The sequence below is a fragment of the Equus quagga genome, chromosome 19 (genome assembly GCF_021613505.1).
Source record: "Equus quagga isolate Etosha38 chromosome 19, UCLA_HA_Equagga_1.0, whole genome shotgun sequence".
NCBI lineage: Eukaryota > Metazoa > Chordata > Mammalia > Perissodactyla > Equidae > Equus > Equus quagga.
This window is the reverse complement of record NC_060285.1, coordinates 6,473,295-6,487,075: the sequence shown is the minus strand read 5'-3', so window position 1 is coordinate 6,487,075 and position 13,781 is coordinate 6,473,295. Positions and strand designations below refer to the sequence as shown.

The window sequence follows — 13,781 nt, the reverse complement described above, 5'->3', positions numbered from 1 at the left end:
GGGCCATTCTGAAAGCAATTCCCTGGCTCCTGGGGTGTGGGTGTCCCCACGGAGTGAGACCACCAGCTAGCTTTCCCTCCAGACCGCCAGTGAAATTGTTTGACTTGGGTCTGAAGAAGTGAAGAAAATGTAAAAAGCAGAAGCAACCCCAAGGAAAGATGAAAACGAGAGGCCCCTTTTCGGGGGGATGGTGTTGGAGGGGAGGCATAAATAGTCACTCGGATCATTTGATTCAGTGTGGCTCTCCCTGGTGACCTGGCCATTCTGCTGCCAAAGCAAATGTTTTACTTTATTTTGACTTTTCCCCCCCTAATGAGACAAGATTTAGTTATGTCCTTTTATCATTTAAAATATCTATGGCCCTTGAGGGCAGCCCGTCTTATGAAGAAAAAAAAACCAACCACCTTAACAAATTAGGATTATATGTTTTAATTTGGAACTCAGGTAGTGACTTGAGATGTTCTTTGATCTTCCCATGCCTTTCTGTGAATTACTCTTTGGGGGTTTTCTTGCATGTGAACTTGGCCAGCTGGACGTCACAGCCTGGTCATACATCATAAATAGAAGCAGCTACAATAAAAAAAAAGTCTGCCTCTGGTTGACTGTGCTACGGGGTGAGTTCAGAGCCAAGGATGGAGTAGGGTCCCTCTTTCCCCCATCCAGTCCACGCTGAAAGTTTCCTTCTGTGACAGGTCTTCCCATGTTCATCCCCTCCTCCAAGACACGTTTGCGGCCCAGCGTTGATGCACACGGAAAGACTCTTGGCATCGCCCGTGCTAATTTCATCACTCTAAGGAGACCCTGATGCCTGATTCCGGCTCCCAACACCCCCGTCACTACCCCTTCATTTCATTCTTCTGCATTTCCCCACAGCACCGCAGCCTGCGAGGCTGCAAAGCATATTGCACCGGCTACCTGAGAAGTGAGTCCTTCCCCGCACGCTCTGCCTTTCCCCGTCACAGCGAAGCGCGCTTTGGCGGTGCCGTGTTCGTAGACAAGGCAGGCCTTTTCTCCCCCACCCCACGCTCTCTGCACCCGGCGGCTGTGGGGGGCGGAGAGAGGAGTTTGGCTCGTGTAAGTTTGTCATTCACACACGTTAGTTAATTGATCCTCCTTTGGAGGTTTAATCCTTAATTGCAAATTCCCACATGATCACAAAAAAATACAACTTAAACTGATCATAAAAATGGCAAAACCCCAATCTCAGAGTTAAGTGTAGGATTACCATAGTGCCGATTTGATTATGCTTCAGTGACATCTGTTTAATAGATTTCCATGAGAACTGTAAATCCACGTTCACTTTCTTTGCAAATTGTGTTTGAACGCTGTGCCACCAAGACCCGCTTGCTTCCTCCCTCCCCACCCATGTGTCCCCCAAATCCCCGTTAGGGCTGAGTGTGACTTGACGTGTATGTGGGAAGGCGATGCAGAAGGCTGATTCTTACACATCTGCCTCTTATTTCCTTTTGTGTGCGGGCATCTCCGTGTGCATGTTTGAAACAGATCTGAGCAGCTCCGTATTTCGACTCCACAGATACGTGAATCTCCGGGTGCTTGATTTTTGAAAACTAGGACGTAGCACTTTGCAGAAGAAAAATCAGTCCATTCACTATTATTTATGTGATTGCTGATCTGCTAGACGGATATAGAAAAGCACCAAGAATTATAATAATTTATGGAGCAGAGCGCTGGTTTACAAACATATTTCTCAGCCTGAGCCTTGTAGGTTTCTTCGCATCTTGGGCCTCACTGGGCGCTTTGGGGATGGAGAGGTTTCAGAATCTGAAGACCAGCCGGGCGAACTGACTGCCTTCATATCTAAAATTAAAGGAATAAGTGAGCAGCTATTTGTGGCAGACAGGATGTGGTCCAGTAAGTAGTGCTCTTCATCATTCTGAAATAAAAGTACATAATTGGAAAATGAAGCGGCAGCGACTGCTGGGGGGGGTGCGGGCGAGGAATTAGAAAGTGTAATTTAAAATCATGTAGTCATAATTCAAAATGGGCCCAGCTAAAAGGTTTTTAAGTGGCAAATGCTTTAAAGTCACTCGTGGTTGATCCTTTTTCAAGGACTATGGTCTGATTTTCATATTTGTGGATTCCTTCATTGACTCAGCCCGTCAGCTCACTCACTTGGCTGCTGAGGCCAGGGCGGGCCGGTCTTTCTTTCGTCGGAAATGCCCGGCTGATGAAGAAGGGGTCAAACACGAGGCCTGTCATCTTAGGGACATGTGGGACTGGCTCTGATTTTTTTTCCCACTGGACTATTTGTTCTTTTCCCTTTTCTTTGAGTTCTCTGTTTATTTTTTACCATTTATGACATTTTCAAGTGTCGACTCATCAATTGCATGTTTTCAGGCTCAAGCAAAACATGGAAAAACAATACCATTTTAAAGTGATTTCGAGCTCGTATGGAAGCCTGGCTTGTGAAAGAATTATTCCCAAGCCCCCACACCTTGAGACTTTTCTGTTAAATATTATTTCTCCTGCGTTTTGCTTAGAGGGGGCTACTGAGGAGGGGTTAGCGTGGTTTTTGGGTGACATTTCGCCACATTGCAACTAAGTTCTCAACAAAAGCCTCCGTGAGCAGCGCCTTCCGCGGAGCTGCCTTTCTCTCAGCTCTGCTCTGGGTGACGGCTGGGGACAACCGCCTGCACGCTGGGCTGGCCAGGTGGAGCGGCTGGGGCTGCCGGCTGCCCCCACTCACAGTTAGAGGAGGAGAGGAGGAGTCGGAGAAGAGATGCGGCTGCAGTCCTGGAGAGAGCCTGCCAGGCGTCGGGCTTGGTCGGAAGGCCTGCTGCTGGAAGCTGTCGGGACAGGGGTTCCTCTGTGGCTTCTGTTACTGGACAGTTGTCCCCGTGCAGTCAGTGATTGTCATCTGAGTTTCGGACTCAGGACAACACGTTGTCCTAGCCTCACAGTTACGGCTACAAACATGACAATGACGGGAAGAGAAAGACGGGGTGCCTTTTGGGGGTGGCTGCCTCAATGGGGGGGGGTTGGCTTTGATTACGGTCGCCTTTCCCCTTTATGACATTTTTGTTGAAATGGGGGGACTTTTGAGAGCCAGAGAGGATGTTGGTTGTAATGACAGCAGGCGTGAACTGGGACTGTCCCGGGCCCACCCTGGCTTTGAATAGCCCATACTGGGTGGACGTGGGTGCCTCACGCTGCCTGGCAAAGGCCGTCTCTCTGGCCGGCGGATTAGCAGCACGTGGCAGTGCAGACGCTTGTGGATTTCCCTGTGTGTCTGGTGGACGTATTTGCGCTCCTGGAACGACCCAGGTGTCACTTTTGCAAAAATCCACCTGCTGTTGAGATGCTGCGTGTCAGCCAAGGCCCTGTCAGGCTCTCCTCCCTGGCACGTGCTGGCTGGCCAAAGAGTTTGGTGGGGCCTTCCTCTCGGAGAGGACCCTCTCCTCAACACCCTTGTCACAGGCTTCTGAGCGGCTCTGGTATCTGTCTGGCTGCTCCTGCTGGGCCCCAAGCCCTCTGAGGGTCAGTTTCACATCTGAGTCATTTGGGTCCCAGAACAGGGTCTGCTCTGGGGTGGGGGCAGTGGATGTTTCAGGCTGACCGGTGCTCTGCGGTGCCCTGCTGGGGGGTGGTGAGGAGTTTGTCCAGAAAAACTAGTCAGGGGCAGGTCGTCCTGGTGGGTCCGATCACAGCACCCTGAGAAGTGAAATGACCGGTCACTCGCCCTGTCACGGGCTGGAGGGAAGGGGCCTGGAGCCCTGGCTTCTGGGCGGGGAGGAGGGGCCCTTGATTATCTGAAAGTCTCTGCTCCATCAGAACTTCCTAAGAGCATTGGAAGAGGCATTTAGTGAGCACCTGCTGTGTACCGGGCCCGGGCCAGGTGCCTTGCAGGTCCCATGTCCTGTTGTCCTCCCAGTGGCTCTGGGAGGGTGGTTTTAGCATCCTCATGTTTAGAGATGAAAAACCCGAAACCCGAGGAGGGAGGCTGAAGCCGCTTTTGACTCCTGGTGTGAGACTTGAGGGCCGTGCAGTTTCTCTCTCTCCCTCGTTCATTCGTTCATGGATGTTTTATTCTCTGGCTTCTCGTTCAGCTCAGAGACGGGATGAGACTCTGCTGGGAGGCTTGGCAGGAGAAGCCCTGGGGAGTGTGGGCAGAGGTGCCGGATGCAGCCTGGGGAGGGTGAGGGAACAGGTGTGCATGCACAGAGGAGGGGGTGGTGCAGAGCCTTCCAGGCAGAGGGAACAGCATGTGTGAAGGCTCAGAGGCAGGACTCCCGGTGTGCCAGGGAAACCCAGAGTGGTGAGCTTGGCTGGAGTGGTGAGAGGGAGGCTGAGGGCCGGGTGGGCCTCCTGAGCTAGTCTAGGGAGCAAGGCTTCCCACGGGGCAGCAGGGTGCTCCTGACTTGTGCATCCCCACGTGTGAGAGGGGATGGCTTGGTCAGAAGCGCATTTTAGGACACTCGTCCTGGAGGCTGGTGTGGCGTGTGGCCTTGACGATGCAGCAGGAGGAGGCCAGCCAAGGTGGTGGGCACGGTCAGAGAGGTGGGCCTGGAGCTGGCCTCTGTCCTAGACAAGAGCTTTCCGGACAGTCGGTCCCGGAGAGCTGCGTGCTGCTTGGTGCCCCGACCGGTGTCCACCTTCCTCTGCGAGAGCCCTGGCCTGACTCAGCTCAATGCCCGAGGACCGACAGAGAAGTGCCTTTGAGGGGAAATGGAAAGAGAAACCACCTTGTGAAAGAAGACGACTTTTGAAAAGGGAGCCCTGAAAAACAGACTTTTTCAACAAGAACTTTTCAACCCTCCCGATCTGGGCCAACTGGGCCTTCGTGGAGGGGCAGGCACAGGCTACTTCATCCCATCTGTTACCGCGCGGTGGGCCCAATGAGGAGGTGGAAGCACAGAGAGGTTAAGTGACTTGCCCAGGGTCCCCACAGCTAAGCAGCACCGGAGACCGAATTTGAACCCCGCTTCCTCTGATCTCTTCTTCAGGCTTTTCTCCATCGCAGAAGTGTACCAGTGGCCAAGTGCAATAACAGTAAAAGTGAGATATTTGCTTATTGATGCTACCTCTGCCCCAGGGTCTTTGCACTTGCCGTTCCCTCTGCCTTGGTTCTCTTTCCCTGGGTCTGGGCATGGCTGGCTCCCTCTCAGCATTCACATTTGAGGTGACGTCACCTCTTCAGACACCCCTTTCTTGATCACTCGGTTTAAAGTAACCATCCTCCTCTCCCCCATTGTTCCTTATTGTGTCACCCTGTTCTGTCTTCTTCCAGGTACATATTAGTATCTGAAAGTATCTTTCTATCTATTTATGTTTTGCTTCGTTGCCCGCAGTTCCTTGAGGGGTGCGACCTGTTTATTTCTTTGCCGTTCTTTCTGGAACCTGGGACAGTGATGGCATGTGGGGCCGTAGTAAATGCTTGTGGAAGAAGGAAGTGCATGAATCCATTCATTCCACCTTCCTCTTTGTAGTTCCATTTCCTTCCCACCCGCTGGCACAGAGGAGGCACCTGTGGGCCGGCCAGGATGTGGGACTTGCTCAAGGTCACTCTGCTGGCCGGAGAGCCAGGACGGAAGTGCAGGCGGTCTCCCCACGCGGGCCCCAGCGGGTTCTGGCACGCCTGCTGCCTGCTGCGTTGCCTGCCTGCTGTGTTGTTTTGTGGACCAGGTGTAAATGCTTCCCAGCTAAAAGCCGTTTGTTTGGGAATTGCTGCCCCCCCCCTCCGTGGATCGGCTGCGTTCTCCGCACCGTGGCTGACGCTTACTGCGGCTCCATAAATATTAAATGGGTATTAAAAGAAGGCTCCGCGTTCCCAGTTTCCTGATTTCTCCGAGCAGGGCCCCTTGCGAACCCCCTTTATGTGAAATGCAGCGTTTCACTGCGGAGAGCCTCCCGGGAAACCTCGCCGCTGCCTTTTCTAGCTGAGTCCCCTGGTGTAGAGTGGCTCTCCCCCCACTGCGGCTGACTGCAGGGCAGGCAGGCACCCGTTTCTCGGGGGAGGGATGGGTGGAGGCCCCTGGGACCCTCTTTCACAAGGCCTGTGCCTGGTCTGGCCAGCCTCCTTGCAGGGTTGTGGGGTGGGTAAGGGGGAGAGGGTCGATGCATCTGCAAACTTTAGCTGAGCCCCCTTGACACCCACCCTATGCCAGGCCTGTGCTGGCCACTAGGGAAGGAGACTGGCAAGACACATGCTCTATCCCTCCCTCCATCCCTGCATCCATCCCTGCCGCCCCCCCCATCCCTACCTCCATCCCTACATCCATCCCTGCATCTCTCCATCCCTGCATCCCTCCATCCATCCCTCTGTCCATACATTCACTAATTCAGTATTCATGAAGTATCTGTGATAGGCCCTGGGGTGATAATAGCTAACATTTACTGGGCACTTACTATGTGCTGGACTCTGTGATAAGCAGTTTATGTGTGTCATCTCATTTAATCTTCGTGACTGTATGAGGTAGCTCCTATTTTTCTCTCCATTTTGCGAATGAAGAAACAGAGCCCCTGGCAGGTTAAGCCACTTGCTCAGGGCTGCAGACCTGGTGGAGGCTGGAGCTGACAGACCTAGGTGAGTGAGGGAGACCCAGGCAATGCCCCCAGGGGACATCCAGGCTCTTCCTGGGACCCTGGAGCAAGGATCCCTGATCGAGGCCTCTCTGAGGAAATTCTGGCTTTGTTGAGGGGTGAAGGGTGAGTCGGCTTTAGCCAGCTGGTGAGGAGGACAAAGTGGTCCACGAGGAAGGAGCCAGAACCCTGAAGCCAGGCTGCCTGCGTCTAGATCTCAGCGCCACCCACTCTCTGTTCTAGGCTGGGTGAGAGGCTTCCCTTCTCCATGACAGACCTTTCTCCTCTGTGGTGCCACCTGTCTCAGAGGGAGGTGGTGAGCCTTAACTAGAAACTTAACTAACTGGAAAACCAAAGTCTTCGATTTCGGTGGCTCTGAACAAGCACACAGCACCTGTTAGCTGAAGGCCTAGGCCCCTAGCACCCGCCAGGCCTGGGCCTGTGTGGCTGGAGTGTGGGCAGGGCCCAGGGGCCATGGGTCCTCATCAGAGGAGCCATGGCAAGGATTTCAAGCAGGGGTGTAATGTGGTCAACTTGCATTTGAGAAAATTCAGGTTCTCCAGCTTTGCTCACACTGGACACCCCTGTGCCACAGATGCCCCGGTACCCGGGCAGCACTTGCTCACAGCGGGCCCTCGATACACAGGTATCAAATTGAACATCACAGTGATTATGACAGTTACAGTGAATATTAGCTGACACTTGGTACCTGCCAGGCACTGTGCTCAGGATTCCCCTTCGTTTAACCTGCGCAGCTGCCCTGGAAAGTGGTGTTACTATTATCAAACTCATTTTCCGGAAGAGAAAGCTGAGGCTCAGAGAGGTTAGAAGTTGGCCTAAGGTCACGTAGCAAGTCAGTACGACATTGGGGCTCAAACTTTTCTTCAGATCCTGGCCTTTGGAGCCCTGGACCTCGGCATCTGCTGCCCGAGGCCTCTCCCAGGGTTACAGACAGGATGGATATGGGCCCCAAGGCCAGGACACCCCGACTCACCCGGCTCAGAGGCCTGGCATGCTGTATCACTGTATCTGCCGGGAGACCCCAGCAGGACAAGGACAGGAGCAAGTGCGTCCTGGAGGGAAAAAGCAGATTTGTCCCCTTGTCTCCCCAAGGAGAGAAGAGAGAGATGAGTTGTGAATCAGGATGCTTTTGGGGGGGGTGGGGGTGGGGAGGAGAAGGATATTGCTATTTATTGCACCTCGTATGGGCATGATTGTCTAGATTTAAAAAAAATTAATAATCCATTTCTCCTTTGCACATAATTAAAATGTTCTCCGGCCTCTAATTTTTGTCATTTTCCCAATCTAATTTGTTTTCTGACTGTGTCGATTCTTCTGTGCGCAAAGCAAAGGGGTTTTTCTTCGTTGACCGTGACTGGGGTACGACCGTCCAGGACTGGTTTAGGTTATGTTATTTTCTCCTTGGTCAAATGCAGTGCAAATGGAATCCTGGAGGGTCTCAATGACCAGAACCCAAACCAAAGCAAAGCAATCTTCAAGGCCTTTCCTATGTACACAGTTAAAAAAAATAATTGTGGAAAAGAATGAGAAAAATAGGTGGTCCTCGTAAGGAAGCCGTGGCCACCGCATCACGTGTGTGAGCGTGTCGGGGGAGGATGTGGGCTTTCCCAGGGCCCCTGTTTCCAGGATTCCGCATAGCCGAGTTGGAATCAGTTAAAGGGACATTTTATTCCAGTAAACAAATGCAAACCACGCTTTCCAATGAAAGAAAGGAAAAAAAATTGTAGCATTTGCAAGCTGCAATTCTAAGTGGACTCAAGGTTTGACTGGGAACATCAGAATTCCTGACATCCTTATAAGGCACTGGGGGAGGTTTTTTTTTAAAGTAGATTCCCCACCTCCCACTACCTCCCCACGGCCACCCCCTGAGCTGGTTGGTGTATGGCAATCTGTCGGGAAAATCCCTTCTCCCGAGGCTGCTAAAAGATATCTTTAGGCGAAATTGATGTTGAGGAAGGAATCTGCGCGGTGCTGTCTCCACCTGCTCGGGCTTGCAGGGGGTGGGGCTGTGTGGGAGTGGGCGTGGGGGGGGGTCTGTGGGAGGGCTGGGGTTGGAGGTGAGTCCTTCCTCTTCCCCAATTCCGAAAAGTAAAACTTACCTGTTTGCAGAATGCCAGCCGTTGTCTTGCCCCATCTCCAGGTCCCCTTGTGGGCCCTGGAGAATTTTGTCAAAGGACAAAAAAAAAAAAAAAAAATGCCAGAAGTATTTAAACACGTTGGACCATGCATGCCTCCGTCCACGGCCTGGTGGGGTTTTTTTGGGGGGCCTCCCCCTCCTCTTCCCTTTTTCTTTTTACCAAAGTATATTCATCAAACTGCTGAGTTGGAAAGATTTGTAATGAGTTTCTGAGCTGTACGACTGTGTTTTTTCCCTCTCCCCCCGCCCTCTCTCTCTTTCTAAATCTTCATCTGACATTAAATAAAGCAAATCCCAAACAGATTAACTGTCGCATGGTTCTGCTCCGTCTCCTCAGTCTGTTTCCAGGTCTGGCGCGGGGCCAGGCGGCGGTGGCAGCGGTGGCGCCGGCGGGAGATGCCCGGGCGGCCAGCGGAGGTCCATGTGGCGCGCTAGGTGGGACCCCGGCGTCCTGAAGGCAGAGGCTCTGGCCCTCCTGCCCTGCGGCCTGGGCATGGCCTTCTCGCAGTCCCACGTGATGGCCGCTCGGAGGCACCAGCACAGCCGGCTCATCATCGAGGTGGACGAGTACAGCTCCAACCCCACCCAGGCCTTCACCTTTTACAACATCAACCAGGGCCGCTTCCAGCCACCGCACGTGCAGATGTAAGTGGGCGGCTCGCGGGGGGACCGGCTGGGCGCCAGGTGCGGGCGGTGACGGCTGCCCAGGGTGGGCTCACGGACGAGGGGTGCCTCCTGGCTTCTGGGTCCAACTGTTTCATGCTTGTTGGCTGAAACAATCTGGAATCCCAGGATCACTGAGGATCCGAGTCGGGAGGGACGTGGGAGAAGTTGCAGCGTGATGGCCTGTGGGCCGATTCTGGCCCGGAGTCCTGTTGCATTTGGCCAGGAGAATGTTTTACAAATATTTAAAAATGAGGTGATTGCACATAAAAATCTAGACTTCTGGCTTTGCTTTACAAAACCAAAAGGGCTGGCAACCCCAGGCCCACACGTTCTCATGGCAACATCGGGGCCTGAGTCCCAGCTGCCCCCTCTTGGTGTGTGGGTTGGTGACCCCAGGTCTGGTGCACGTTCCTCGTTGTACAGATGGGGAGACTGAGGCCCGGAAAGGGGAAGGGACTTGCTGAGGGCCCCGTGGCGTTAGGACCTGCTCTTGGGCTGGCCGTCTTCCCTTCCCTCTGCCCCTCTCTTTTGCCCAGACCCCCGTGCTTCTGTTGAGAAGGCAGCGATGCTCTCCAGAAGGACTGGGGAGTTCTGCCACCTGCCCCTTGGGGCTGAGGGAAAATACCAGGGTGCCCCAGCAGTGAGGCCATGGCGAGAGTGCAGACTAGGGACCCCTCTGTGCCTGGGGGAACCTTTGGCCTCCCTGGATGTTTCCTGCGGTCTGGAGAGGTACCAGCCATCCAGGGTGGAGGTGGGTAAATTCCTGGCCCTGCCCCGGGTGGCTCCCTGCGTTTCTAGAAGACCCTTCTCCTCCTTTATCCCCCTGCCCCTCCCATCAGCCCTGCACTGCAGGGCTTACCTGTTGAGGAAACAGAGGCCAGGACAGGTGAGGTGACCCACTCAAGCCCAGACAGCTGGTAAGCGCCAGAGAGGACTGGAACGCAGGCCACCTGCCTCCAGTCCAGGGCTCTCTGTGATGTCTGTGGATGAACATGTGTCCACTTGAGAGTGTCCACATGAATCCGCTTCCTCGCTGAAACTTCTCTTGGCCCCTGTGCTGGATCTGGGTCAACGACGAGCCCCTGAGTGTGGGGGGGACTGGCAACTCCCCAGTGACAGCACAGGGAGGTCAGAGCTGTGATGGGGACACTCTGGGGCCGTGGGGCCCAGCACAGGCCCTCCTGGCCACCAGGCTGGGTCAGAGTCCTCGGGAGGGCATAGTCCTGGACTTCCTCTAGGGCCCTAAGCACCATCTCCAGGGAGCAGTGCTAATGTGGGGTCCTAGCGGCTGTCCCTTTGGGGAGACCAGAGAATCTGGCGTGTGGACCACCTAGAGCAGGAGCCGTGGGCGTCTCCAGACCCAGGCCTGGGGGGGGGGGGGGGGGCGGGTCGCTGCCTCTCATTCTGTGTGGTTCCCTCAGGAGCCGTGCTGTGTTGTAAAGGGTGGGTGCAGAGAGGTGATTTGTGGGAGGAGGGGCTCTGGAAGGCAGGTGGGTGCCGGGCCTGGGAGTGGGTCCTGGGTCTGGGAACTGCCTCTTCCTGTGGCGCCTGCTCTGGAAAACGCTTGTTTCCGTGGGGGCCGCGGGGCTGGCGCTGTCGGCCGCTGCCTACTTTACTTTTCGGTAGATTTCTCTTTGGGAAACTGCCTCTCGTTTCCATTTCGGAGTCAGACTGGTGGATCTGGGCGGGATGGAAGGCCCTGGGTCTCGACCACGCTGTTCCTTCGTCTCTGGACCTTGAGGCCTGGCAGGGCTGCTGCAGGGCGGGGGGCCTTCACTGGCTCAGTTTTCTCTTTTGTTGATGGGCTTAGTCCTCCCCGTGTGGAAGTGGCCATGTCTCAGGTCCCTGGATGCTGGGCTGGACTCCTGCCCCGGCAGGAGTGGGCGAGAGCACCGGGCCCTCAGGCAGAGCAGGTGGGTGTGTGTCTGTGCCCTCGTGCACGCCCGTTTGGAGGGGCCCCCCGGGCGCTGTAGGGAATGCCGCCTGGTACCAGGTAGAGCTGTGACCTGCAGTGTCTCAGGACAGAGCTAGGGCAACAGGAAGTCAGGAGGGAGGAGGGCCAAGGGGCTGCGGAGGACCCTCTGGAGAAGAGGACTTCTAGCTGGAGATCCAGAGGAGGAGGAGTGGGGGGCAGCGAGTTGGCAGAGGGCCGGGAAAAGGGGGCATTGGAGAACGGCAGAAACGCCCAGGTGGGCAGAGGTCGCCCCGGGTGGGAGGCCAGGTGGCGTCCTGAGGAACGGCTTGGACTGACGGGATGAGGGGGGGATGGCCCCCGTGGAAGCCAGGAGCATCTGTGGGTCGTTTATCCATCCATTCAGGATGTTTGCGAGCAGTCGCGTGGCACGGCCCGCTGATTGGTTAGGAAAACGGGCTCTGAGCTAACCTGCCTGGGTTTGAATCCTGCCTCTGCCACTCACTTGTGGAGTGGCTCTTCATGCCGCCGCTTCCCCATCTAGAAGATGCCGCTCTGAGTAATGCTGAGGATTAAGGCAGTAAGTCCACGTAACACAGGGCCAGGTCACAAACGTTTGGCGTTGGTAGTACTCGCTGGGCTGAGCTAGGTGCTCAGTGGTGATCAAGACGCACCCGCCGCCCCCACCCCGTGCTGAGCTGTCGTGCCCAAGTGGTGACCGACAGTTAGCACACGTGTCATAAGAGCGTGTAGTCGCATATGAGGCTGCTAGCAATAAGTGCTACGGAGAAAAAGCTTAATGGCTTTCTTGTGGTCACTCAGCTGGAGTGAGCAGAGCAGATGCACAGTGGCAGGCCCCACTCCCATCCCTCCTGGCCGGCTGTGCCCTGCCCCCTGCCCCCCACCACTGAGGCCAGGGTTCCGGGCTTCCTTTGCCACTGGGGCTGGGAGGCAGCTGCGGGTTTGGGCCAGGCCCTGGGAAGAGCATGCACCGAGCCCCGGTTCTGGACTCCTCGTCCAGTGCTCCCTCACTGCCCACTTGGGCTACCCTGGCTTTGAAACACAACTTTGCACAAAGCTCAGTGAAGCCAGGGCTGGACAGCGACTCTGGGAGGCGGGGTGCTGCCTCCCACCCTCCTTCTTTCAGGCTGTGGGGCCGCGAGCGCGGGGGAAGGGTGCGTGAGGCGGCCCTGCGCGGGTTTCCATGGTGAGGAGTCTCCACGAAGGAGGGATGGGAGGATGGAGGCCACTTCCTGACTCGTGATTTACCGCTGCCCTGGGCTTCGTCTCTGGGGTGAGGGAGCGAGGGGGCCTTATTTCATAAATCCACAATTTATATTTAATAACAGCAGCGACAGGCTGAACATGGCCTCCGATGGAGCCCGTGACTCATGCAGCGGCCCCCAGAGACCCTGGTGGTGACGAGGCTGCCTTTGCCAGAGTTATGAATCTTGGGATCTGGGCCCCCAGATTTTGGGCCCTTAGACCGGAGACCCCTCACTCTGGGGGCCAAGAAACCCTGCGGTGGCCTGGGGAGAGCCCCTCTAGGCATCAGCCCTCCCCACGCCCGCTGTCCTGGGTGGGCAGGCGGCCGTGTGGCCAGTGGTCAGCAAGGAGGCAAGTGAAGTGTCTGAGGGACAGGGTTATCCTGGGGGTCTGCCTGGTGGGGGCCTCGGGGGCTGGTGCCAGGCATAGCGTCGCTTTTCTCTGGCCCTTAAAAGGAGTCCTGTTGGTGGAGATGTGAATTATCCCCTTTAAAGACCCTGCGAGCCCGTCAGGCTGTGCGGGGTCCTTGAAGAAGGTAGCAGAGCGGGAGGCGCTGCTGTGTGCCTGTTTGGGCCCTCCCAGCCTGCCAGATGGGTACGCTGACCCCTTCTCTGGATGAAGAGACTGAAGCTTCAGAGGGGACCCCGTGGCCCCTAGCCCTCCCGTGCACTGAGAGGCCTCCAGGAGACAGTGAGGGTGAGCCTTGAGCCCGGGGACGGGGATAAGGGGGCAAGGCAAGAGGCGAGGACTAAAACTTGAACCTTCTGTTCTTCCTCCTGCCTCAGGCCTTTGCACATGCTGTTCCCTCTGCCTCCCTTACTCTTTGCCCTGCTAACACTGACTCATTCTTCAGCTCTCACCCAGATGTCACTTCCTCAGGGAAGCCTTCCCGGACCCCTACCTAGACCAGGTCTCTCCTCCTCCCTGCGCCCCCCGCCACACTGTACGCACTGGCTCATGCTTCAGCCTGTGGGTATACCTACAGTCTCCCTTCCACCAGCACGAGCTGGTCCCTCGAGCCTCTCACAGCAGACAGATGGGAAGAAGAAAGAAAGGAGAAGTAGGACGAGGCAGGGAGCACGGCTCAGGAAGAGTGCTGGGATCAAGGAGGGCCTCCTGGGGGTGGCGGCATCCCCTGGGCTTGGAGGACCAGCACAAGCACAGACTGAGGTGGGAAGGAAGGGCCAGCACAGGGATGCAGGAGGGCAGTGTGTGGGGATGCAGGAGGGCAGTGTGTGG

General features: G+C 55.7%; 1 protein-coding gene across 2 annotated transcripts in view; it reads left to right on the top strand.

Moving 5' to 3' along the window:
* The first annotated feature begins 9,038 nt into the window (after positions 1-9,038).
* Positions 9,039-13,781, top strand: part of MPPED1 (metallophosphoesterase domain containing 1) — a 65,432-nt gene continuing 60,689 nt past the window's right edge. For both annotated transcript variants that reach the window (XM_046646816.1, XM_046646817.1), the window contains exon 1: positions 9,039-9,343. In XM_046646816.1, coding sequence (XP_046502772.1) covers positions 9,120-9,343 — 224 coding nt within the window. In that variant the 5' untranslated portion in view covers positions 9,039-9,119. The remainder of the gene's footprint in view (positions 9,344-13,781) is intronic.